The sequence below is a fragment of the Lethenteron reissneri genome, chromosome 2 (genome assembly GCF_015708825.2).
Source record: "Lethenteron reissneri isolate LAM-NWPU_2019-01 chromosome 2, ASM1570882v1, whole genome shotgun sequence".
Classification (NCBI taxonomy): Eukaryota; Metazoa; Chordata; class Hyperoartia; order Petromyzontiformes; family Petromyzontidae; genus Lethenteron; species Lethenteron reissneri.
Window position 1 is genome coordinate 7,046,315 of NC_083780.1, and position 27,262 is coordinate 7,073,576.

Below are 27,262 nucleotides of genomic sequence, written 5' to 3' on the forward strand. Positions count from 1 at the left end.
GATGGATTCCTGCAGTCACGAAAGCGTCAAATCAAGAACGAACAAATCGCTCGACGCAGGTGTACGGCAGCACGGGCTGCTGGTTCGTATACGAAACGCTGTCGCCGCAAGAGGTCGCGCGTTCGGGGATGAATGGACATCCGTCTTCGTTTCGGAAGAAGGACCCCTACTGGAGGTTGGATATTGCAGGGTGATTCAGAAAAATGTGAACACTCCTGAGAAATTTGCAACAACGCCACAAGAAATGTGCTGCCTCCTGGCTCTGGAGACCACCTGGAGAAGATTCCAGGCACGCGTTGACAACGATGGCGAACAAGTAGAGACTCTTTGACTTTTTGAAGCTATTAACATAAACATTTATTATTTCCATTAAAAACGATAGTCCCATAATAAGTGTTAACATTTTTTTGAAGCACCCTGTACATGTACAGATGTAGCTTGCGTTGGCCGTGCGAATCTTCGGGTCCAACCGTGTATGTTGAACTTCTTTCGCGCCGTACGTAGCCAACCCTGCCAACCGGAGGTCTCCTTAACAAAGTGCCGGCGCTGATGTTCAGTGTTACGGCACAGTCGCTCGGCTCTGGGCCAGTTGAAGTGGGTATGTGTCTGTGTGTGTGTGTCCCCTCCCATCCTCCCGCCAGCTTGGAACGATGTTCATATGCTCCGTGCGACATTGACAACGCAACGAGAACACGATTGTACGACGTTAAATGGCGAAAGGTTCGGCGTCGACAGATCGGGCGCATCGCTGCTCAAGTCGCCTTGCTCCAGAATACGATACGACACCGCGTGTGTGTGTGTGCGTGCGTGTGTGTGCGTGTGTGCGAGCAGTTCATCTTGTGCTCTGTTCTGAAGAACTCTTGGACTCTCGCCCCCCAAACATCATTGTTTTATATTTAATTTTCCTGTTACAGGGGGGCTGTGGGGTGAGCGCGACGGACGGTGTGTTTTATGTTGTATAATATTGCGCGTGTGTGTGTCTATCATGCACAGTGTAGTGGGGAGCGGTGGTGTAGCGGTTAGCGCGCTGCGCTATGAACCCGGCGATCCGGGTTCGATTCCCGCTCGCGGCCAACGCCGGTGACGATTATCTGAACCGGTCCTGGGCCTCCGCTAGGTCGACTCAGCCTCAGATGAGTACCTGGTGCGGTGTATAAACATCGCCACTGGGGAGACAAAGGCGACCGGGCGTTTTGTTGCTCCAACAATCTGTTCAGGCTATACGGGGGTCTTTGTCGGCGTACATCATGCATAGTTAGGCAGTGTGTGGCTACGTCCGGAGCGTTATCTCGTCTCGGCAGGTTTGGCTTTTTGGGGAAGTGCTGTCTGACGTTGACACCATTGACCAGTGGGATTGTGAGAGAGGGGGGGGGCTAAATATTGTATATGGCAAGCAGTAGGCCACCACCCCGCGAATGCCGCTGCTTACTGCAACCATAAATGTCAAGTTCTCAGCCTTGCCGAGCACACGAAAGCACGTTTATTGGTCGTCAAACATCTCCGTTAAAGCGCCGGTGCGAGAACTTACTCAAAGAGTTTTGCAAGTGCGTATGTTGAACGTCTTAAGTGCGTGTGTTGAACTTTTTTCGCTCCGTACGTAGCCAACCGTGATAATAGGAGGTGCGTGGGGGGGGGTATAACAAACTGAACGCGAAAAAAACAGTTACGAATTGTATTTAAGGCAATGGCCATTTTTCAGTAATAAATCACAGCCCTTTTCATCAATCCTCTGCTGGGTGGGTGAAGGACAAACCCAGACAATGGGGTCACGGTAGCTGTCCACCCGACCAAGATGTCAACGCGAATCCAGGGTGACCTCCCTCGCCCCGTGCCACCCACCCTCCTCTGTGCTGGAACGGAGGCGATCGGGACAGACGTGAGTGAGTGAGAGGAGGACGGTGGCCATGGCTCCGATAAGAAAATGAAACTCGAGCCCAGCCACCGCGGAACCCAGAACAGATGTTGGCGGTGTTGGCGGGGAGGCGTGGAATTAGTGGCGGCGGTTTCGAGTCGGGCTGTGTCGGAGTCTCTGGTGCGGTGATCTCTACATTGCAAGGAGCTGCGGCCTTCTCGCTAACAATACAAACATGTGAAAACACCCCCCCCCCGCCCCAACATGGTCATCATCATCATGGTGCTGCTGTTACAAACCCAACGATGGTTTTAAATGTGTGGCGGCCCTCGCGCTGGTGATGTCTTATCGGTGAAAGCGTCCGCGTTCCGCGTTCGGAGTTTGCGTCGACAATGTAAGAGAGAGAGAAAACAATCGTGTACATAATTGCTATACATACAGATTTTAAATAAAAAACTATTTTATTACAGATCGCACCGCGGCTGGTTTCTTGCGGCTCGTCCACGGGATAATTGTTTTTTTTTACCCTTCTATCTGGCAACAAAACTGACACCTTTTTAAATCCTTTATATTAAGTTCGCTTGCTTGCTTAGGACCGTGCAAACCTTTCGGTCGTTTTTTAACCCACTTCCCGTGATCCAATCGAGCTGACATTTTGCACACAGACTCGTTGTGCGAGACAATGTTCGTGAAAATTTTTCCAAAATTTTACACTGTTTCGGGAAAACAAATTAAATATGTAATTACCAATTGCTTAATACTGCAGACAATCATCTGACCCATAGGTGGCAGCCATCTCAAGCCAGAGGACAAGAGGACTCTAGCCGCCACGCATATAAAGGATTTAGAGTGAAAAACTTTGTTTTTACGGGTTAATTTTTTACAAGGAGTCATGTTTGCATAGACCACAATACTTGCAGTCATAATGCAAACAAAAAACATAACTCTGATAATGTATGCACTGTCCTTGAAGTTGATTGGTCCACACCCGAGACAGCTTTCCTTAGAGCCTAGTCTCACATGGGTTGGACCATTATGACTGCAGGTATTGTGGTCTATGCAAACATGACTCCTTGTAAAAAAGGTGTCAGTGTTAATTAAATAGACTTTTTAATAAATGTGTTTGCCCAACTCGCATCCACTCAAGAAAATGTCTCCAGATAGCGGGATGAAGAGAAGTGCACCACAGCGAAAATTGTGGATCACCGTTCGAACAAAGACGGTCACTGAATCGCGCCCTTTCGGATGCACTTCTGCGGCTGCCTGGGATGCTCTTCCCTTCCCATATTAGGAAGCCACTGGAGCTGGGCACTTTAAAGTCATCTGGATGGACTCATTCTTCTTTGGAATTGCTTGTTTAGGTTGTCTTACCCCCCCCCCCCGCACCTCCGATTTCAGCACGGTGGGCTACTTCAGAAAGAAAGATTTTCCAACGTACGTACCATGGCCGATTTACCAGACCCCCCCCCACCCAACCCTCTGTGGCGTTGATTTCTCGGCGCACCGTTTGACGACGTGCATTTACAACTCGAATGCCGCCCGTCGCCTCCATCTCCATTTGCATTCACACCGTCACGGGCACTCCCAAACGAAAAGCAGCAGACGCGTGAAAAATATCTCGTTCCATTTACACCTTTATTCAAAGCAACGCGCAAATGTTTAAGACTACAAACATTCTGAATCTGCATTTTTTTTTATTCTCAACTAGCCTTCAAAATTACATCCTTGCCTCCCCATCCAAGTAAATCAAAGGCGGCAGGGCGCGGGGGTAAACAAAAAACCAATTGACTAAAGGGTTCAATTTAGCCAGCCACCACGTATTGGTGTGTCCAGGAATCAAGGCTGGCCCACACACACGTAACAGAGTGAAGCAGCAGCATCAGCACAAGGTGGCGGCCCTCCGGCATGTCGTTCCACTACAAATTAAGCGAGCGGAGGGGGGGGGCCCAACGTGACTTACGGCAACGATAGAAATTCAACACGCGCACGCACTGCCGTCAAGGCAGAATCGCAAAAGCAGCAAGTCACTAGGATTTCAAATGCGTTGGCGACGGCTTCTTTAGCGACTGTAGCTCCCCACGTGGAAACACGTATCCTGGGGCAGAGGCACCTCCCAGTTGTTAAATTCTCGCCGTGCCAAGCTTGCCATCGTCAAAACGGGAATTACCATCCCGCGAAACGCTCCCAAGGTAATTTGTGGCATCGCCAAGATGCAGTGGCACGTATCGCCGAACGGAGCCACGAGACTTGTAGTTTGTGTATCTCTTACGTCGTGTTGGAGAAGACGGCGGGGGATCAGTCCAACCGCCACTTGAAAAAAAACAAACACCCAATGTGGCCTCTTCCAGGCGCCAGATGCCATCACTGGAAACGTTGCCTTTGATTCACAAGCTCAGAAAAATGAACGTGCAGGTTTTAACCGCGGGTGCAATGGGCAGCTCGCTTCAAAAATGTCCCAAAGCACGGCAAAACCACTGCCGATTTGAGCAATGGTTACCGTAGTAAACGAAAACATTTAACAAGAAAAAGAAAACGCGGTAGTGCAAAGGGCAGTTCAGGTCTTGAGCTAGATGGGGGTGGGGCAGCGTGTCAAATCACATCGCCGTCACAAACGTTCGCGGGACCAAGAGGAAGTAGAGCAGATTGCAGGTTTCCCACCCCCAAAATCAGCGTCACAGAGCGCCGTGCAATCAAGGAGCACTTTGCGGCAGGTCAGTGAGGAACAGCGCACGGATTGCGACACTGAAGGGTGTCTCGGCCTGCCAAGTTTGAAGTCTTGCTAGACTGTTTTAATTGTTTTAATCTGTCATGCTCTGGCGGGGGAGAGGGAGAGAGCTCAAATTGCTATTCGCTCCATCTCTGGCAAAACCTTGAGGCGACAGCCGCTGGGTTTTGCGTCGAGTCCAGGACACGCCCAAGCCGTCTTGCGCCAATTCATCATCGTACTTGAAAATCCGAGCGGTGGCCTTGAAGTCAAGTCCCGGAGCTCGGAACCGAGAGGCACTTTGACTCAAGGCCTTTGGTGCAACGAGCCGCTGAACAAGAATTGGCGCGTGCTGTGCTCGCGAACCAAGGGCGTTACACACTGGGTAACCGGAGCGATTGTTGCCGGAGTATTTTATTTTTTGTTCATTCAACTTGTTCACTGGGCTGCCTTTCCCCGCACGTTTGAAACCGCAACACGAAACTTTTTTCCAAAATTATTCGGTCAAGGGGCACGCGCGCTCTGGAAGTTTTACTTTCTCCGACCGACAGCTTACCGACGACTTCGATCAGCGGTTCTTAACCTTTGCCGCAGCCTTGCACCCCCCCCTTTGGTTCTCAATCGCTAAAAACATGCACAATGTTTCATCAAACCCCTACGTTTTTATTAACAAAGTAAGTTCCAACTTACATTGCCTGTGCATAATTTGTGTGTTTCTTTGATTTCCCTTCTAAAAAAAAAATCTAACCGTGTCTCGCACGCCCAGGAAGGGCGACTCACCACAGCCCCAGGGGGGGTGGGGCGTGATGGACCCCCAAGTTAAGAGCGACAGACGTAGAGCCAACATTTGCGGCAATGGAAATACCGCACGCGTGAAAGACAAAGTTGCGTTTCGTCCAGAAGCGGTGGAAAGCGCGACAGGAACCAAATTGGGGCCGATTTTCCCTTCTGCCCCCCCCTCCACCTTTTCCCACTCGCCATCGCCCCTTGGCATCGTCCCCGTGGCCAACCAAGAGGTGTGAAGGGCGGCTGGAGGCCACGGTGGAGCCCGAATCGGAGAACGCACGCAAACACACAAACACGCCAACACGCAAACACGCAAACACGCAAACGCGCAAACACGCCCGCGGTTCGTTCACGTCGAGAAAAAGGTAAGCTGGCCGAGCGAAATGTTTCGTCATTTTTGAGCAGTTTTATTCTGGCGAATCTCAGGATTTTGCCAGGATTTTCTTTGTGACAACCTAAATTAAACGAACAAAAATCTGCCAGGTAAGATTTTTTTTTAATTATGACGCGGACGTTTGTTATAACATCCGGTTAATCTCAAAATTGTGGAATTATGAGCACGGGGGGCGAGGGGCAGGGAGAGACTACCTGATAATCCCAAAATGTAATGCCACAGGGTCAAGCAAGTAGTGGGGCAGTACGCTATCACGCTACGAGATTTCTTTTTTGCGTTCTCAAGTACAACTACGGTACACGTCGGTACGTCATTGCGGAACGAAATCCGAGATAAATATCGCACTGCCACCCAGGGGGGTCAAGTCATGTCGCCGGACAGGCGGGGGGGGCAGGGAGGGGGCGAGTAGGTTGGAGACTTGGAGGGGGAGGGGGTAGAGGCCTCTGCTCGGTCACACGGCCTGGGCGAAACCCACGCGGTTGTTGTCGCGGTCGAAGACGGTGTAGTAGGGCCCGATGAACACGTCGCCCAGGATCCAGAGCGGGCCCGCCGGCGGGGGGATGTCCATGCCGATGAAGCCGCTCAGGCACACGGTCTGGCCTGCCTGGCTCACCTGCGGGAGAAGGGCACGTGCCAGATGTTGCAACCGGGTACCCGATCCCCGTACCCTACCCGATACCCGGCTACCCGTACCCGGCCGGGTACGGGTAGCCGTTTGCGACCCTGGTGCGGCCGGGTACGGGTCGGCCGTGAGTCACTGGTGAGTAACTTTCGATTTAAAGCTTTCGTGACTGCAGGGATTCATCTTCTTGGTTTTTTCGGTAAAGTCACGAAGAAGGGAAGTAATAAAATAATAAAAATAAAACATAATAAAATACAATTCTCACGACGTTTCGGCTACAACGCAAGCAGCCGTCTTCAGCTGAAGAAGACGGCTGCTTGCATTGTAGCCTAAATGTCGTGAGAATCATTTTATTATGTTTTATTTTTATTATTTTATTACTTCCCTTCTACGTGACTTTACCGAAAAAACCAAGAAGATGGTGAGTAACTGTTTGTCACTCATTTCCCAACGTCTGGTCTCTTCTCACAATTTCAAGTTCCTAGAATCAACCCACTCGCGCCTGCAACGTGGCTTCATCCCAGAGGTCGCAATCGGGTACCCGTACCCATACTCTGCTACCCGATACCCGGCCGGGTACGGGTAGCCGGGTATCGGGTAGGGTACAGGTACCTGTGTGCGACCTCTGGGGGCACGCCGGGGAAGGGGGGGTCAGGTAGAAGGGGGGGGGGGTTAAAGGCCCGCCTGGTTCACCTCGTGTTAACTACCTCGCCTGGTATGCAGGAGGTCGTGGGTTCGATCCCGACCCTGACGCCTGCTGCTGCTGTGTATTTGTAGCTTGCGTGTCTCCCCCCCCCCCCCCCGTGGTCTCGTGCATTTTATCTCCGGGTCCTCCGGTTTTTCCCTCCACATTTAGAATCAACATCACGTGTTTTAGAGTATTTGGCTACTGCTAGAAATTTCTACTTAGTTATGCCATCATTTGTGGCCACTCCTGAAAAATAGCTACTATATCGCTCAGTGGGGCCTTACCTGGTAAAATAAATAAGAAAAAATTGTTCAGTTTTAGTTTCCAAGAATTGGTGCCAAAAAGGTGGTGCCACTACTTGAGCATATTGGCAAAAGACATGAGAGGAAAGTGGAAACAAATTACAACACGTGGAGTGGACACCGATAGGGCTACCCCTGATGATGAAATGTGCAGCCCTGCAATTTGCTCTACGCCGGCAAGGAGTCTCCACGAGAGGGACTTTTAAACTTCGGCTCCACGCCCCCCCTCCCTCCCCCCCTCGATTGTGCGTCGCCGTATCATTCGTCAAGTGTTGCGCGCGTTACGGATTGTCCTTCTGATCATCCGCACTTGGGTGCGTACGCTTCTTTGCATGCCCCGAGAAAATATTGCCCCCCGTCCGATTCAACCGCTCCCGACGCTGGCCATCGGGGAAACCCTCCCCGCGCCCGGCGGCGCGCGCGCTCGCTCACCTTCATGACGTACTGCTCGCCCGTCAGGCTGTACTTCTTGCCGCCGATGGTCAGGACGACGACGGGCAGAGTGGGGACCTTGTCGCAGTTGATCATGTACTGCAGGGGGGGGTGGGGGGTGGGGGGGGGAGACGCGCAGACAGCCCACGTCCATATTGCAGATGACCAGCGATCAACGTCTGGTGATGCTGCCCCGTCACATTTGCGCAAACTGGACTCTTCGTAAAACAAATCTTCAGACTCAGCCACCGGCCTCGCAGTCAGTAAGGAGTAATCGTCCAACTGGGTTGAACGAACAGGGTTCATCTGCCTACGTGACTTCATCGCGGTTTGTGGTACGAGCATCATGTCGCGAGACGCAGCAAGACAATCCACGTTGCGGAATGGTGTGTGTGTGTCCCGGAAGCGAACACCACGGAGCTACTTCCGAGTGTCCTATGGGCCACACGTTAGAAGACAGCATTTAACCACCCGCCCCGCCACTTGAGAGTATTGTTTGTTGCGTGTCCGTTAAACCTGGTGCTTTTGATCCTCAAGAGCTGTAAATGAAAAACCAAATGTAATAAGACGGGGGGGGGGGGGGGGGTGAGTGTTTGTGCTACGCATGAAAGCAAGACCGTCAAACTCGTCTACACGCGGACACGGTTCCATCACGGGGTCGCCGCCCAGATTCGAACCCAGGCCCTCAAACGGTACCGGCCACGGCGCTCTCGACCTGCGACCTACACGTGCACCTCACTGCGACTTGGCATCCCTGCGGTGCGACCGCACCTGAAGCGCGCAGCGAGAATCGCCGACTCGGGTCGACGAACTAAACTCCCAGCAGGTGGGGCGGAGCGTCGGTGCGAGGAGCGTGATGTCGGGCCGGGGGGGGTGGGTGGCGGCAGGGGTCAGGGGTCAGCGCGGGTGACCCACCTCTCCCATCACGAGCGGCACGGCGCCGATGGCCTTCTGCAGTGCCTCCACCTCCTTGGTGGGGCCGGCGATGAGCGAGGTGCCCGTGTCCACGATGGCCGCACAGCCTCCGCTGCACAGCGCCAGGCCGCCCTCCACGTTCAGCCTGCGGTGCGACGCCACCCCCGGGGGTTTACAAAGATTCTGGGGGGCCCACGCCCCCCCACCCCCCAGCGGGGCCGTTGCTCGTATCGTCGACATTATCAACGCGCGTGCGTTCAAACTTCTTTCGCGCCGTACGTGGCCAACCGTGCTAATCGGAGGTGCGGGTGTGGTAAGGACAACCAGCTGAACCACTTGTGTTGCTCCAAGGGGCTCTTGCGAAGTTACAGAAGTTCGCCGAGGCATGGGTGTCCGTAATGTACGTTTCCCCCGTTACAATTCCTCCAAAGAGGCATCGTTCTTTTGCTCGACAATTTTTTTTTTTACCGCGGTAAATGGCGACCAGCCTGGGGACTATGATGCCAAGTTCAAGTTTAAGTTCATTTATTAGGTATAGCCCTGTGAGCCATTCGGCTCTTGAATCGGTTGCAACCGCAACAAAAAACTAAAACATGGACAAGAAAACATCTTAAAGTGACTATGTGCAATCTGAAAATCCAGGAAGAATAAAAAACACGGCAAAAATTCCAGAAAAAAATCACCGCACACCAACGCTGTGTGCAAAAACCCCAGTGGGGATGCAAGTCATCGAACAGGCGCTGGCACTCACCCGTCCATCTGGATCTGCCAGTAGGCCTGGCGCGTGACGGGCACGTACGACAGCTCCCCTTTGTAGTACTTGGGGTCGGTGCCGCCCAACATCAGCTCCCCACCCAACGGGGCCTGCGGGTCCCTGCAATGGTCACGGGGTGGGGGGGGGGGGGGGGTCGGGGGGGCTTACCAAGCAATCTTGCAGGTTCGAATCCGGCAGGCGGCCCTGGTTAATACCGCGGGTGTGTTTTATCCGTAACGCGCGGGCACGCACGCACGCACGTCTGCTTCGCAGTGGACGTTGGACTCACTATTTTTATTTTACATTTTAGCAGGTAAGGCCCACTGAGCTATGTAACTGTCTTCTTGGTTCTTTCGGTAAAGTCGCGTAGAATGGAAATAATAAAATAATTAAAATAAAACATTATCAAATAATTCTCACGACGTTTCGGCCACAACGCAAGCAGCCGTCCTCAGGCGAAGATGAATCCCTGCAGTCACGAAAGCTTTAAATCGAAATCTGTATAACTGTGACAACACCGCCACTGAAACTAAAACTTCGTAACAATTTTTTTCTTATCTTACCGGGGAAAACTCACCGAGCTGTTCAGCTCTTACTCAGAAGCGACCTGGCCATCGCCAACGAGAGCTCGATGAAGCGGCTCATCGTGAGGAAATTTATAGCAGCGGCCAAACTCTAAACGCGTGATGTTGTTGATTTTAAATGTGGAGGGAAAAACCGGACGACCCGGGAGACAGATCCACGTGACCACGGGGAGAAACATGCAAACTCCAAATATAGGAGGCGTCAGGGTCGGGATCGAAACCATGACCTCTTGTATACCAGGCGAAGTAGTTAACATCTTGGAGATGCGGTGACATCATTCAAAGGGTCACGTGCCACTGCATGCAAGCAAATTCTCACGGTGACCTTTCTTGGGTCACGAGTCTGCAATCCCTTCGGCATCTCACACGGACGTCACGTTTGGTTCCTGCGAGTGCGCTCGTGACTTAGCAAGGCTGGCGTTTGAACGACAAAGATAAAGATCCCCCGTATAGCCTTAACAGACTGTAGGGGCAAATGCTGTTAGCGAGCACCTATGAAGGCCAGAACAGTACATAAGGGGGTGGGTGGCCAGCACCACGCCCGACCGTCTTTGTCTCCCCAGTGGCACACCGCACCAGGTACTCATTTGAGGCTGAGTCGACCTAGGGGAGGCCCAGGACCGGTTCAGATAATCGTCACCGATGTTGGCCGTGAGCGGGAATCGAACCCGTGTCGTCGGGTTTGTAGCGCAGCGCGCTAACCGCTACACCACCGCTCCCCACGCACACACACACATACCCCCTTGCACGGCAGATAATCACACGCACACAGTGGCCTGAAGTTAACTCCTGAGATCCACTCCCAGTCTCCTAGCTGGGTGTAACCTGGGTAACGGGTAGCTTTTCGATTTAAAGCTTTTGTGACTGCAGGGATTCATCTTCTTGGTTCTTTCGGTAAAGTCACGTAGAAGGAAAATAATAAAATAATAAAAATAAAACACAATAAAATAATTCTCACGACGTTTCGGCCACAACGCAGGCAGCCGTCTTCAGGTGGAGAACAGGTCTGTCGAGAATTATTTTATTATGTTTTATTTTATTTATTTTATTATTTCCCTTCTACGTGACTTTACCGAAAGAACCAAGAAGATAATGGGTAGCTGTCGCGGGCAACTCCCGCGGCGGGCTCGCCGGCTCGCACCTGTTGAGGTAGAAGGAGAAGACGTTCTTGTCGACCAACTTCTGGGCGATGATGCTGTCGAAGACCGGGGTGACCTTGTCGACGGCGATGGAGGGGTAGGCCATGCCGAGGATTCCGTCGAACTTGGCGGCGATGAAGGTGATGCCCGGCTGCTTGATGGCCTCTCCAAACACCTGCTTCTTCACCGAGAGGTCTCCGATCTGCAGCAGCAGCAGCAGCGCACGCAGGGAGATGCTCGGTCATCTTGTACACGTATATACATATCGTCTTCATCCAGTGATCTCGTGCATATCACTCATTCAGTGATCTAATAATATATATTAGCACGGTCGGCTACGCACGGTGCAAGAGAAGTTCAACACACACACAGCAATCATTCGGCGATTGTGTATATATCGTGTTCATTCGGGGGTGGGCAGTCACCGTGGTGGTGTCCTGGCTCAGGTACCCCGACAGGCTGCCCGTGCCGTACTGGATGGCGAAGTCGCGGCCGTCCTTCACGTACGAGCTCGACTTGGAGGAGTCGTACTTGTGGTGGAGCACTGCGCACGCCCCGGGAACCGGCGAGGCCACGCGGACGCAAAAGACAACGTTCATCAACAACCCGGGGGAGGGGGGGGGGGAGGTTCATCCTCCAATGACGCATGCACACGCATACGCCCTCTCGCTCACTCGTTCACACACCCACTCTCGTTCTCTCTCTCACTCGTGCACACCCACCCTCTCGCTCGCTTACTCACTCACACACGCACCCTCTCGCTCACTCACACACACGTGTGAACTCGCTCTCTCGCTCACTCACTAACACATCCACTCTCTCTCACTCGTGCACACCCACCCTCTCGCTCGCTCACTCATGTGTGAACTCGCTCTCTCGCTCACTCACTCACTCACACATCCACTCTCTCTCACTCACGTGCCGGCTCTCTCTCCCACTCATTCACTCGTGCACACCCACTCGCTCGCTCATTCACTCGTGCACACCCACTCGCTCGCTCATTCACTCGTGCACACCCACTCGCTCGCTCATTCACTCGTGCACACCCACTCGCTCGCTCATTCACTCGTGCACACCCACTCGCTCGCTCATTCACTCGTGCACACCCACTCGCTCGCTCATTCACTCGTGCACACCCACTCGCTCGCTCATTCACTCGTGCACACCCACTCGCTCGCTCATTCACTCGTGCACACCCACTCGCTCGCTCATTCACTCGTGCACACCCACTCGCTCGCTCATTCACTCGTGCACACCCACTCGCTCGCTCATTCACTCGTGCACACCCACTCGCTCGCTCATTCACTCGTGCACACCCACTCGCTCGCTCATTCACTCGTGCACACCCACTCGCTCGCTCATTCACTCGTGCACACCCACTCGCTCGCTCATTCACTCGTGCACACCCACTCGCTCGCTCATTCACTCGTGCACACCCACTCGCTCGCTCATTCACTCGTGCACACCCACTCGCTCGCTCATTCACTCGTGCACACCCACTCGCTCGCTCATTCACTCGTGCACACCCACTCGCTCGCTCATTCACTCGTGCACACCCACTCGCTCGCTCATTCACTCGTGCACACCCACTCGCTCGCTCATTCACTCGTGCACCACCCACTCGCTCGCTCATTCACTCGTGCACACCCCACTCGCTCGCTCATTCACTCGTGCACACCCACTCGCTCGCTCATTCACTCGTGCACACCCACTCGCTCGGCAACTCATATCACTCGTGCACACCCACTCGCTCGCTCATTCACTCGTGCACACCCACTCGCTCGCTCATTCACTCGTGCACACCCACTCGCTCGCTCATTCACTCGTGCACCCCACTCGCTCGCTCATTCACTCGTGCACACCCACTCGCTCGCTCATTCACTCGTGCACACCCACTCGCTCGCTCATCACTCGTGCACACCCACTCGCTCGCTCATTCACTCGTGCACACCCACTCGCTCGCTCATTCACTCGTGCACACCCACTCGCTCGCTCATTCACTCGTGCACACCCACTCGCTCGCTCATTCACTCGTGCACACCCACTCGCTCGCTTCATTCACGTCGTGCACACCCACTCGCTCGCTCATTCACTCGTGCACACCCACTCGCTCGCTCATTCACTCGTGCACACCCACTCGCTCGCTCATTCACTCGTGCACACCCACTCGCTCGCTCATTCACTCGTGCACACCCACTCGCTCGCTCATTCACTCGTGCACACCCACTCGCTCGCTCATTCACTCGTGCACACCCACTCGCTCGCTCATTCACTCGTGCACACCCACTCGCTCGCTCATTCACTCGTGCACACCCACTCGCTCGCTCATTCACTCGTGCACACCCACTCGCTCACTCTCTCACGCACACCCACCCTCTCGCGCTCTCACTCTCTCACTCGTGCACACTCGCTTGCTAGCCCAATTCGCAGTCCGTCAGCTCCGCTGGGAGCTGACGCTGTGTGACGCGACCGGTAAGCTCAGCCGGGGCTCGCGTTACAGAGTTTACCTGCTGCGGCGGACTCACGACGGATAGAGTAGTAATAATAATAATAAACAATAACAATAATAAACAATAACACAAGTCATGAGCATGGAGCCGCCCAATCGCTCGTTAATCTTGAGGGTGTATGGCGCAGAGTTTGTTACACGTCACCTGCTGTTGTTGATTTTTAAAATAAAATCTGCTTTTGTATTACGGCTTTTCGAATGACAACAAAAACATTTCTTTTTATTTTAAGCCACGGTTCGTGCCAACGAGCCGGCCCCTAGCGGTTTCCACTTAAGAACGTTTCGCCCTCGCGGGGTGGAGTGGGGATTGGGGCGAGCGGGGCGGGGAGTGGGTAGGAGACTCACAGCAGGCGATGTCGAGCAGCGAGCAGTGGATGGACGGCACCCACAGGTTGGATGAGCCCGTATCGAAGATGACCGTGAAGAGCTGCGGCGGAGTGCCGATGCCGATCTCGCCGTAGTACTGGGCCTGCACCACGCCGGAGACAAAGAACCCAACCACCGCCCCGCGTAGCCTTTAAACACCGTCCTGGGGCAAGTCCTGTTAAGCGAGCACCAATGAAGGCCGGCGTGGCACACGACGGGGGTGTGTGTGGCCAACGCCGCACACGGCCGCCTTTGTCTCCCTCAGTGTGCATGTTGACATGCCAGACGACGCCTTCCTATCGGGCTGCGTTGACGAATGTCCCGTGGGCGCTATCCTTGCCTGCACCTCCGACGCGTTCTGTTCTGCTGCTGCCCGTTCCTCTGGACGGATCGCTCCGATGTTGTTGATCTCGTTCCGTGACGACGACGACGACGACGCACCACGGATTATTCCTCGCGAAACTCAGCTGGGCATTAACGCCAGCGAAAACTATGGGACGTTTCGGGTAACACGCAAAACGTGGATCGATTTACAGGGGAGGCCCAGGACTGGTTCAAACGTGCGCCACGGTTGTTGGCCGCGAGCGGGAACCGAACTCCGATCGCCGGGTTCGCAGCGCACCAAACACACACGCGCGCGATTGCACGCCTATTACAGATAGAGTAAAAGCTCGTCATTTCGGTATTTGATCGTTCGTAATTGTGGACAATTCAGCATGGCTGCGCTTTGGGCATATATGCGGTGTATTAGTAATTCGCCACGAGCCGATTTGCCGTACCGAACGGTCCAATTTCGGCATAGCACGTGGAGCCAAGTCCGGTGACGTCGCGTGTGGTGAGCGTTCGTGCAGATCCGTCGCTTTGGACTTTCCCTCGTCTGTGCACTCTGTGCAAGCCCAACCCTCGCAGAAATGTCGTCTACACCCACATCAAGAAGTAATAGAGAGGGACCACCTGAGGACGGCTGCTTGCGTTGTGGCCGAAACGTCGTGAGAATTATTTTATGTTTTATTTTTATTATTTTATTTCTTCCCTTCTACGTGACTTTACCGAAAGAACCAAGAAGATGAATCCCTGCAGTCACGAGAGCTTTAAATCGAAATCATGTTGAACCTCTTTCACACCGTACGTGACCTACCTTGAAATGTATGCATTAGACCACTGAATGAAGACGATATGTATATGCAAGGTGTGTGTCAATGTGTGTGAAGAGTTTGGGAAAACGAATTTGGAAAAAAAAATGTATTGGGGCAGGAGGCACTAGGGAGTACCATTGTACACAATTCGGAATATTGTATCATTCGGCAAGGCCAGAGCCCCATATGTGTCGAATTAACAAGGGTTTACAGTGTGCACAAATTCACGCAGGCACACTAACGCGTGCACGTGACCACCGTCGTTCACCACGAAGCACCGTCCATTCTCCGGGACCCACCGACCGCAAATCGAGTCAACTCCGCCCGCGTCTAAGGCATTGACGCCCCGTGTCGCTCCACTGCAGGACGAGTGGTTGGGGAGGGGGGGGGGAGTTCCCTGACCCCTGTCTCGCCCGCACGGGTTGTCGAAAGAGGGGCGGTCAACGTGGACGCGCGAGGATAGAATTAAGACGTACGGCGCAATGGTGCATATTTCCCGCAATTCCCCCCCTACTGCATGCTCAGGGGGTTGGGGGGGGGGGCACACATGCCAACACTTTCACACGTTCTCGCAGCGGCGGCAGCAGCGGCGGCAGCAGCGGCAGCAGCAGCAGCTTGTGCGCGCCTGTAAACGGTAAAATCACCAAGGCAGCAGGCTCGAAAACCGGCCGCCCTTGTGACACAAAGTCCCCAGGACACCGATGGTTGGTGAGTCATTAACCCAGGAGAGATCTTAGTTGCGCACAGCAACTGGCAAACAGGTGCGCACACAGCGCGGTCTTCTCAGCGGCTCTATAAACCCAGCCGGGGGGGGGGAGGTCACAGAGTCCGGTGGCTGCGGTAAAAGAGAAGCAAATTGCTTTCCCAGGCAATCTCTTCACTAAAATGAAGTGACCACACGTGTGTGTGCGTGCCGTGTGCGTGCCGTGTGCGTGCCGTGTGTGTGCCGTGTGTGTGCCGTGTGCGTGCTGTGTGCGCGTGCTGTGTGCGTGTGCCGTGTGCGTGCTGTGTGCGTGCCGGGGGGGGGGGGGGGGGAAACGCACTAATATCACAGATCCTATTATCCATGGGGTTATCCGCAATGTTACCTTATCTGTGAGATAAGGGGCAGGGTCACAGGGTAGGGACGTGCAGAGTCACAGTGTAGGGGTGTGTGGGGTCACGGTAAGGGTGAGTGAGATGACAGGGTAGGGGCGGGCAGGGTGACAGGCTAGGGGTGTGTGGGGTCACAGGGTAGGGACAGGCAGGGTCACAGGGTAGGGGTGAGTGAGGTCACAGGGTAGGGACGGGCAGGGTGACAGGGTAGGGGTGTGTGAGGTCACAGGGTAGGGACAGGCAAGGTGACAGGCTAGGGGTGTGTGGGGTCACAGGGTAGGGACGGGCAGGGTCACAGGGTAGGGGTGAGTGAGGTCACAGGATAGGGGCGGGCAGGGTGACAGGGTTGGGGTGTGGGGTCACAGGGTAGGGACGGGCAGGGTGACAGGGTAGGGGTAAGTGAGGTCACAGGGTAGGGGTGAGTGAGGTCACAGGGTAGGGGTGTGTTAGGTCACAGGGTAGGGACGGGCAGGGTGACAGGGTAGGGGTGAGTGAGGTCACAGGATAGGGGCGGGCAGGGTGACAGGGTTGGGGTGTGGAGTCACAGGGTAGGGACGGGCAGGGTCACAGGGTAGGGGTGAGTGAGGTCACAGGGTAGGGGTGTGTGAGGTCACAGGGTAGGGGTGTGTGAGGTCACAGGGTAGGGGTGTGTGAGGTCACAGGGTAGGGACGGGCAGGGTGACAGGGTAGGGGTGAGTGAGGTCACAGGGTAGGGGTGAGTGAGGTCACAGGGTAGGGACGGGCAGGGTGACAGGGTAGGGGTGAGTGAGGTCACAGGGTGGGGGTGAGGTCACAGGATAGGGGCGGGCAGGGTCACAGGGTAGGGACGGGCAGAGTGACAGGGTAGGGGTGAGTGAGGTCACAGGGTAGGGACGGGCAGGGTGACAGGGTAGGGGTGAGTGAGGTCACAGGGTAGGGGTGAGTGAGGTCACAGGGTAGGGACAGGCAGGGTCACAGGGTAGGGGTGAGTGAGGTGACAGGGTAGGGGTGAGTGAGGTCACAGGGTAGGGACAGGCAGGGTCACAGGGTAGGGGTGAGTGAGGTGATAGGGTAGAGACGGGCAAGGTGACAGGGTAGGGGTGAGTGAGGTCACGGTAAGGGTGAGTTCACAGGGTAGGGATCGGCAGGGTCACAGGGTAGGGGTGAGTGAGGTCACAGGGTAGGGATGGGCAGGGTGACAGGGTAGGGGTGAGTGAGGTCACGGTAAGGGTGAGTGAGTTCACAGAGTAGGGATGGGCAGGGTCACAGGGTAGGGGTGAGTGAGGTCACAGGGTAGGGGTGTGTGGGGTCACAGGGTAGGGGTGAGTGAGGTCACAGGGTAGGGATGGGCAGGGTGACAGGGTAGGGGTGAGTGAGTTCACAGGGTAGGGACATGCAGAGTCACAGGGTAGGGGTGTGTGGGGTCACGGTAAGTGTCAGTGGGGTGACAGGGTAGGGACGGGCAGGGTGACAGGCTAGGGGTGTGTGGGGTCACGGTAAGGGTGAGTGAGGTCACAGGCTAGGGACGGGCAGGGTGACAGGCTGGGGGGTGAGCGGGAGGCATGGCCCTTACATCCATGTAGTTCTTGAGGGACTCAGGCGTGGTGCCGTTGCGCAGGGCCGGCACGCTGTACTTGAGGTGGCGCTCGTCAGCCACAAGCCGCTCGATTTTGCCACCGGCGGCCGCCATCGTGTGCCGCATCGTCGTGAACTTGCGAAGCGGAATCCTGGGCAGGGATCGCGCGGACGACAACGACGCAGCTCTTATAACGACCCTGTCGCCATCGTCGGTGGCGAGGAGATGTTAACTACCTCGACTGGTATACAGGAGGTCGTGGGTTCGATCCCGACCCTGATGCCTGCTGTACATTTGGAGTTTGCGTGTCTCTCGCTCTCATCATCATCATGGTGGCGAGGAGATGTTAACTACCTCGACTGGTATACAGAAGGTCGTGGGTTCGATCCCGACCCTGATGCCTGCTGTACATTTGGAGTTTGCGTGTCTCTCGCTCTCATCATCATCACGGTGGCTAGGAGATGTTAACTACCTTGCCTGGTAGACAGGAGCGCGTGGGCTCGATTCTGACTGACGCCTGCTGCTGTGTATTTGGAGTTTGCGTGTCTCTCTCCCCGTAGTGGAGTGGATTTTTCTCCGGTTTTTCCCTCCGCGTTTAGAATCAACGTCATGCGTTTAGAGTATTTGGCTGCTGTACATTTCCACGTGATAAGCCACTTCGTTGAGCTATCATTTGTGATAGCCAGGTAGCTTCTGAAAAAGATCAAGGTAGCTTAGTTTGAGCCTTACCTGGTAAAACATTTTTTTTAAATGAGTTCATCATCACCGCCGACTCATCCGTCACCACTACAACCATCGCCGCGACCAACAAATTTTCTTAAAAATCGATCTTCTTTCATCCGTCCATCCTCGCAAGTGGTGTTTGTTTTCTCAGGAGACACAATCCGCGGTGTCATGAGCCGCCTTGCTAATCGCGGCGTTTTTACTCTAAACGTATCAAAGTCAAACGGATCTCCCCCTTGCTCCAGTGAGCAGTAGTGAGGTCACTGGTGCTCCCCCCCACTCCCCTCCCGTTTTGTACTCCGAGCCAGCGGTGGAAATTCCATGTTCCTTTACGATTGGGAACTGCGGGGGGGGGGGCACGCTGGCCGGATTATCCGTCACCATCTCTCCGCAACGCCAAGTAGAGAAGAGGTAAACAAGTGACGAATAAGTACGAATAAGTAAAGTACAAATCGCCAAAAGTACACCAAATCCTGCCGAATTTTCATTACCAAATGCAAGGCAACAAAACAGCAACAGCAGCAGTCCCTGACCACACCAAGACAACAACAACAACACTCCCAGACAACACCAAGAAAACAACAACAACAGTCCCAGACCACACCAAGACAACAACAACAACAACAACAGTCCCAGACCACACCAAGTCAACAACAACAAGTCCCAGACCACACCAAGACAACAACAACAACAACAGTCCCAGACCACACCAAGACAACAACAACAACAGTCCCAGACCACACCAAGACAACAACAACAACAGTCCCAGACCACACCAAGTCAACAACAACAACAGTCCCAGACCACACCAAGACAACAACAACAACAACAGTCCCAGACCACACCAAGACAACAACAACAACAGTCCCAGACCACACCAAGACAACAACAGCAACAGTCCCAGACCACACCAAGTCAACAACAACAACAACAACAGTCCCAGACCACACCAAGACAACAACAACAACAGTCCCAGACCACACCAAGACAACAACAACAACAACAGTCCCAGACCACACCAAGTCAACAACAACAACAGTCCCAGACCACACCAACAAAACAACAACAACAGTCCCAGACCACACCAAGTCAACAACAACAGCAGTCCCAGACCACACCAACACAACAACAACAGCAGTCCCAGACCACACCAACACAACAACAACAGCAGTCCCAGACCACACCAACACAACAACAACAACAGTCCCAGACCACACCAAGACAACAACAACAACAGTCCCAGACCACACCAAGACAACAACAACAGTCCCAGACCACACCAAGACAACAACAACAACAGTCCCAGACCACACCAACACAACAACAACAACAGTCCCAGACCACACCAACACAACAACAACAACAGTCCCAGACCACACCAAGTCAACAACAACAGCAGTCCCAGACCACACCAACACAACAACAACAGCAGTCCCAGACCACACCAACACAACAACAACAACAGTCCCAGACCACACCAAGACAACAACAACAACAGTCCCAGACCACACCAAGACAACAACAACAGTCCCAGACCACACCAAGTCAACAACAACAACAGTCCCAGACCACACCAAGTCAACAACAACAACAGTCCCAGACCACACCAAGACAACAACAACAACAGTCCCAGACCACACCAAGTCAACAACAACAACAGTCCCAGACCACACCAACACAACAACAACAACAGTCCCAGACCACACCAAGTCAACAACAACAACAGTCCCAGACCACACCAACACAACAACAACAACAGTCCCAGACCACACCAAGACAACAACAACAACAACAGTCCCAGACCACACCAAGTCAACAACAACAACAGTCCCAGACCACACCAGCACAACAACAGTCCCAGACCACACCAAGTCAACAACAACAGTCCCAGACCACACCAAGTCAACAACAACAACAGTCCCAGACCACACCAAGACGACAACAACAACAACAGTCCCAGACCACAACAAGACAACAACACCAACAACAGTCCCAGACCACAACAAGACAACAACACCAACAACAGTCCCAGACCACACCAAGACAACAACACCAACAACAGTCCCAGACCACAACAAGACAACAACAACAACAGTCCCAGACTACACCAAGACAACAACAACAACAGTCCCAGACCACACCAAGTCAACAACAACAACAGTCCCAGACCACACCAACACAACAACAACAACAGTCCCTCAATGTCATTACTGATTCAACTACTAAACACTTAAGCCCCCCCCCCCCCCACATCTCCTCCCCGGGCCATACCACGTGGGAGCTGCTGCTGCTTGCTGAGTCATGCTCAGCTGACGGCACGTAAATCTGACTGCGGGCTCGGCAGCGAAATCCTCCCACGGGGTTCCACGACCCCGTGGGAGCGCGTGCGACGCACACCTCGCTCGTTAAAGATCGTGGCCACAAAGAAACACGCGGACCACTTCCGTAAAAGCTGTCCCAGCCGGACTAATTGGTAAGCGTGGATGGGGGGGGGGATTAAAAGCCTTTTGCGGTTACGGGAGATGCCGTGCATACTGCGAGCGATTTAAAACACATTCCTGCGGAGGGAGCTGGTAGGAACGTTGGGTTGCTCGGTCAATGGCCAGGGTCAACAGCGGCGTGGTGTATTCCGCAAATATGGCCGACTGTGAGGGCGGGCACAAGCCGGCGTGAGTAGGTTAAACGTTGAGTTTTATAAGGGCACCACGGGGTGACCAGCCCCTCCCCCCCCACCCAGCCCCACCCTCCCCACCCAGCCCCTCCCCATCCTCCCCACCCAGCCCCTCCCCTCCCTGCACGACGGACGGACGGACACAATAATCCCCTGTGGGCTGGTGTAACCAGAGGTTGCTACCAGTATAAAGCATTAACGTAAAAACAAGATTGTGTAATGACACACCTAGGGCATGTAGTAATCATTATAACAGCTGTGTGTTCACGATAGAATCCGTGACGAGTCACCGTGACTTCCTGATCGAACGAGCGCAGAAGCCACGAGCTCTTTTCCCATTTACACCCCCCCCCCCCGCCCGCCCCGCGAAGAGTGTAAATTCCAGATTCCCATGGCATGTCGCCACCTCTACCACGCTCACGCCATCCCGTCTGGCTCCTGCGGGCGAGCCGGGCTCGTAGCTCCGTCTCTGCGGTGGTCGCACTCTCAGGCACCACAGGGTTCCTTTCAAATCTGACCCCGTACGAGAAACGGTTGAATTCATCTTCTTGGTTCTTTCGGTAAAGTCACGTAGAAGGGAAATAATAAAATAATATTATTTAAACATAATAAAATACTATTCTCACGACGTTTCGGCCGCAGCGCAAGCAGCCGTCCTCAGGTGAAGAACAGGTCTGTCGGAAAGACAGCTTCTGAATGAGGTTGAATTCATCTCTTAGGGTTTCATATTGCGCGTGCGCGTGACATTTTTCGGGGAGAGGTAGCGTGGCAGCGGTTAGCGCGCTGCGCTACGAACCCCGGCGGCCAGAGTTTCAATTCCCTGGTCTGGGGCATCCCCTACGTCGACTCAGCCCGAAATGGGTACCTGGTGCGGTGTGTAAATGTCGCCACTGGGGAGACAAAGGCGGCCGGGCGTAGTGTGCTGGCCACCCGTCCTGGCCTTCACAGGTGCTCGCTGACGGCACTTGCCCCAAAGTCCGCTAAGGCTACACGGGGGAACTTTGTCATCTTTAGGAATGGAAAATGCTCTGCCCCCGTGTGTCTTGGCATGAAAAGTTGCCCCGTCGGGATATGTTGTCTCTTAGAAAAATATATAAATATACACAAGTCAAAGAGCAACACAAGTGAGGCAAGAGAGTGTGTGTGGTACATCATGTCACAATGTCAGCTCTGCAAAGCAGAAGCATAAAAATGCAAATTAAGGGTTTCCACTCAAGCATAGCTGACACACGAACCCACTACACACACACACAAAAAAAACACCCGATGCCGAAACACATTTGTTCCGACTGTGCATTAAAAAGCAATGCGACGCTTGTCGAAAATGCGCACTAAGCACGCGCGTCAGCGAGTGCGGTTAACGCGCTGCGCTACGAAACCCACGGGCCCCATGTCGATTGCCGCCCACAGACGTTATGCAAGTCCAACTTCTTCCGCGCCGTACGTGGCCGACCGTGGCTAATCAGCTTCTTGGTTCTTTCGGTAAAGTCACGTAGAAGGGAATTCTCACGACGTTTCGGCCACAACGCAAGCAGCCGTCCTCAGGTGAAGAACATGTCTGTCGATAGTCTAAATGACACGTCTTAGGCTTGGAGTGTATCCCGGAGCTTGTAGAAGGATCTCAAAGTTATGTGGAAACCCTCCCCGTAGAGGCGCTTAAATTTCGATTTAAAGCTTTCGTGACTGCAGGGATTCTTCTTCTTGGTTCTTTCGGTAAAGTCACGCTAATCAGCGGTGACGTTCATTGTAATCATGGTCCCTGGGCCTCCCCGAGGTCAACTCGGCTTCAAATGAATACCTGGTGGTGCGGTGTGTAAACATCGCCATTGGGGAGACAAAGGCGGCCATGCCGGCCGTCATAGGCGCTCGCCAACAAGCACTTGCGTCAAATAGTTTGCAAATGCGATACGGGGAAATCTTTGCGTGTGCTCAATAATAACTCGCACCTCTCTCTATGATGGTTGAAACGATAGCGGCGTTCTGCACCAAAGGGAAAATTCTTCATGTTTTGAAATGGGTCATGTTGGGTGGAATTCAGACAAGCCAGATATCTTCAAATCGGGGGTACACGGGGTCATTAGTGATTGGAAAGTGGGGATGCCGTTCTTAACAAAAGTTTAATCTTAAAGGCCTTGAAATGCAGACTGGTCCGTTTGCAAGGTTATCATTAAAGGCACCGCAGTGGCTGGGAGATGTTAACTCCCTCGCCCGGTATGCAGGAGGTCGTGGGTTCGATCCAGACCGCGATGCCTGCTGCTGTATATTTGGAGTTTGCGTGTCTCTCTCTCATCATCATCACGGTGGCTAGGAGATGTTAACTCCCTCGCCTGGTATGCAGGAGGTCGTGGGTTCGATCCAGACCGCGATGCCTGCTGCTGTATATTTGGAGCTTGCAAGTATCTCTCCCCATGGTCGCGTCGATTTTTCTTCAAGTCCTCCGGTTTTTACTTGTACATTTAGAATCAACATCACGCATTTAAATTTCCACACGATAAGCCACTTTGTTGAGCTATCATGTGTGGCCAGGTCGCTTCCGAGAACCAGATACATACATAGCTCAGCGGGCTTTTGCTGTCAAAATAAAATTTGTTCAGTTTTAATAAGAGAAACAAGGAAGTGGGGATCGGTGGATCGCACGCAACAATGGCCATGTGGGTTTGCGCACTGCGCCCTGAAGCCCAACAACAAACGGATTTGATTCCTGGCCACGGCTGACATCAGTGGTGAGTGACATCCCAAAAGGTCCCGGGGCTTCCCCACCACCCCCACACCTCCCACCCTGTCATTTCGCAATCCGGCACTTAGCAAACACGATGAAGCCTGCCCCTTGACCGTGTCGGTCGTTGAACAGACTTGACCACGCCGGTCAGTGTGTGGGTTGGTACAAGTTTAAATAAAAGGGTTTTTCCCATTTTTTCTGGCAACAAAACTGAAACCTTTTTGCATGGAATCATGTCTGCATTAACCACGATACTTGTGGTCAAAATGCAAACAAAAAACAAACTCTGATAATATATGCATTGTCCTTGAAACTGATTGGTCCACACCAAGGGACGGCTTTCTTTTGAGCCTCGTCTCAATTGTTGCTCGACCAGAGGACGCCAAAAGGCGCACAGCTCAAAGACAATGCACTATCAAAGTAATGAGGGCTCGGGGTGAGCATCTACATCACTAGACCTCCTTTGCCAGTACCAAGAGATAATAAGAAGGTTTGTCCACTTTTTTTCCTGGCAACAAAACTGAAACCGTTTTACGAGGAATCATGTCTGCATTAACCACAATACTTGCGGGAAAAATGCCAACAAAAAACACACTCTGATAATATATACATTGTCCTTGAAACTGATTGGTCCACACCAGAGACAGCTTTCTTTTGAGCCTCGGTACAAGTTATTTTTTGTTATGGCTCTGGGACATGTCCAGGTTTCATCGGCTGTTGATTTCATTGCGTACGTACAAACTCTGAGTGCGAGGTTCGGAGTGCCCTACGTAACCGACTCGGGCACCACTCACACCCACGCCACATTCACGCTATTCACCGTTACGAAAAGCACAGGGTCAATAACCGATGCCAATGTGGGACCTACGGCTGTCGTGAATTCAATTGAACCCCTCTGCTGTGCATATGGGGTAGCCCAAAAGTCAAGACCACATGGGGTTGTTTAATTTATTTTAACAGTGGCATTAAAACATTGTATTTGCTTATTCTTTAAGTTAATATTTAATCCATGATCATTATTTATATCTATTCGTCTTCTTCCCTTTTCATACGACATTTGAAGATGGAAAGAAAATTGATGAAACAAGAAAACGGGCTCAATTTTTTTTTTTACAATGCATGCTCAGGAACTCAGCTGTAATATTGACCAGGAATTCATTTCAAAAGAGAATTCATGCATGCGTCCATCCGATTGGAAGCCAGCAACTTGCTCACCCGCCGTGAGCTTCATAGCTCATCGAATTCTTCCCGAATGAAGATTCCGATTCAGTTTGAACGTCTGTTCAAGGAAGATTAAATGACCCTACGAAGTGACGTGTTGAAACAAACATAAAATAACCCTGTGTGCCCTGCCTGTTGGACCACCCCGTTAACTATCGTTGGGGTAGCTGCTACCGTGGACTCACTGCTGTCATTTGATGAATTGTTACAAAACAGGTTGGCGGAGGCGTGCTGGAAAAGGCTGCTTGCTGCAGGCGACAGTTTGATGGGCCCAACACGCAGCGGTGGAGAGTAAGCCGTCTGCAGGCCGCCCTCGTGAACGCTGTGGGTGCATTCACCACGAAATACACGTGACGTCCGTGCCCCCAATAGAATTCCCGACCCACGTTGTATTCTTACCGATAATTATTCTTCATTTTCTTGTTTAGCCAGGAAAACCCTCGCTGAGACTTTTTTTTCAGAAGCGTATTTTTACACGCTTTTATTTAACTCACTCTGCTGTTGTTGTCGTTGTCGTATCCTCAAATCTTGTAACTCAATTTTAACCCAATTCCCAATGTGGTATCGACTGCAAACTTGGTATACTTATGTCATACTGATGGCAATACTATATTCTATCATTAAAAAAATTAAAAACATATTTTTAAACAATCTTTTTTATATGTTATGTTTCGCCTTGGGTCTAACTGTCCACGCTCAACTCACGTTTGCTGTAAATCACCACGGTCCATCACGTTGTGGCAAGCCTCGGGGTCACTTCCTGGAGTCGTGGAGTTCTGCCATTACTCGTACGGTACATTTCATTAAAGCGTGTTTAAAAAAAAGTATTTTTAATTATTACTTATTTTTCAGTAGGGAACGAGGACTGCTTCGTGTGATCCCAATTAAGTAATCCGCTAATTTTGCCCAATTCGCAGCAAGATGCCGGCACACAACGGCCTCCAATTCTCTCTTCTCGAGTGACGCCACGAAACGTGTTTTGTTACGTCCGTCGCGAAGCGAGACGGGTTAACACCCCTTGCAGTGTTCACCAGGGTGGCCTGGCAGATTCGAACCACCAACCTCGGCAAAACAAAGCAGCTCACACATCGCCCCGGGGGTTAGCCACGAGGTCTGCCACGGTTGACCGTGACTAAAAAGATAAATAACCCTGAAGTGAATCACAACCGTAAACCATGAAAATTAAACTATTCAACGACTAATCGTGGCGATAGCTTACAAAACACAACTATCTTCTAATTCTTCTTCCACGCGTTAGTCCCACCCATGCGGGAGTGATCCGCTGTCCTAGCCGGCCTGTCCACACGCCGGCTCTTTCCGCTACTTGGACCATCACGTCCGATCGTACCATATTCCTCCCCACACCTATTCTTCTGGCGTCTCCTCTTATCTTAAAACTAATTAATACAGCGCCTTATCCAAGGCACTGTACACAAAATTAGCAATGGTACATATGATGAATGCAATGGTGGAGATGAGGTGAATGAAATAGATGGAGGGGAAGTTTCAATGGGCAAATCTGTGATGCGTGAAATCGGTGAAAGATAAATTGATGACAATAAATGATGATCAATGGATTGAATGAATGGGGAATGAGGGTGGGGGGGAGCGGTGGTGCAGTGGTTAGCGCACTGTGCCAGCTACCCTTGGCATAAAAAGGGCTCAATAAATTGGCTGACAATGCAGATACTGTATGGATAACAAGATTTGGCACATTTGTGTGTGTGTGCCTGCCGGAATCAATGGTCGAAAAAAATATTTAAAAAATAAACCCATTTACAAAAAACGGAACAGCCACACGTGAGGTTTCTTGACTTAGAGCTTTCGTGACTGCAGGAATTCATATTATTTGGGTCTTTCGGTAAAGTCACGTAGATAGGTTCAAAGAAAATAACAAAAATAACATTAATTCTTGTTATGAAAAATAAAAAAAATTGTTATTGTAATGTTCTTTTTAGTTATTTTCTTTGAACCTATCTACGCGACTTTACCGAAAGACTCAAAGAATATTGCGAGATTTCCTTCAAGAAATAAAGTGTTTGGGTAACGAATCACCGAGATTCGATTCATAAGCAAATCGTCGTTTCGCGATCCG

The 27,262-nt window shown here is 52.4% G+C and overlaps 1 protein-coding gene across 1 annotated transcript in view; it reads right to left on the bottom strand.

Annotated features, from left to right (window-relative positions):
- Positions 1–3,473: 3,473 nt before the first annotated feature.
- LOC133342519 (cathepsin D-like) overlaps positions 3,474–27,262 on the bottom strand; it is a 34,486-nt gene continuing 10,697 nt past the window's right edge. The window contains exons 2-9 of the mRNA XM_061551679.1: positions 17,831–17,984; positions 14,027–14,150; positions 11,598–11,716; positions 11,175–11,374; positions 9,447–9,569; positions 8,696–8,840; positions 7,781–7,879; positions 3,474–6,349 (exon numbers count right to left, since the gene is read on the bottom strand). Of these exons, the coding sequence (XP_061407663.1) occupies positions 6,188–6,349; positions 7,781–7,879; positions 8,696–8,840; positions 9,447–9,569; positions 11,175–11,374; positions 11,598–11,716; positions 14,027–14,150; positions 17,831–17,984 (1,126 nt within the window). The 3' untranslated portion in view covers positions 3,474–6,187. The remainder of the gene's footprint in view (positions 6,350–7,780; positions 7,880–8,695; positions 8,841–9,446; positions 9,570–11,174; positions 11,375–11,597; positions 11,717–14,026; positions 14,151–17,830; positions 17,985–27,262) is intronic.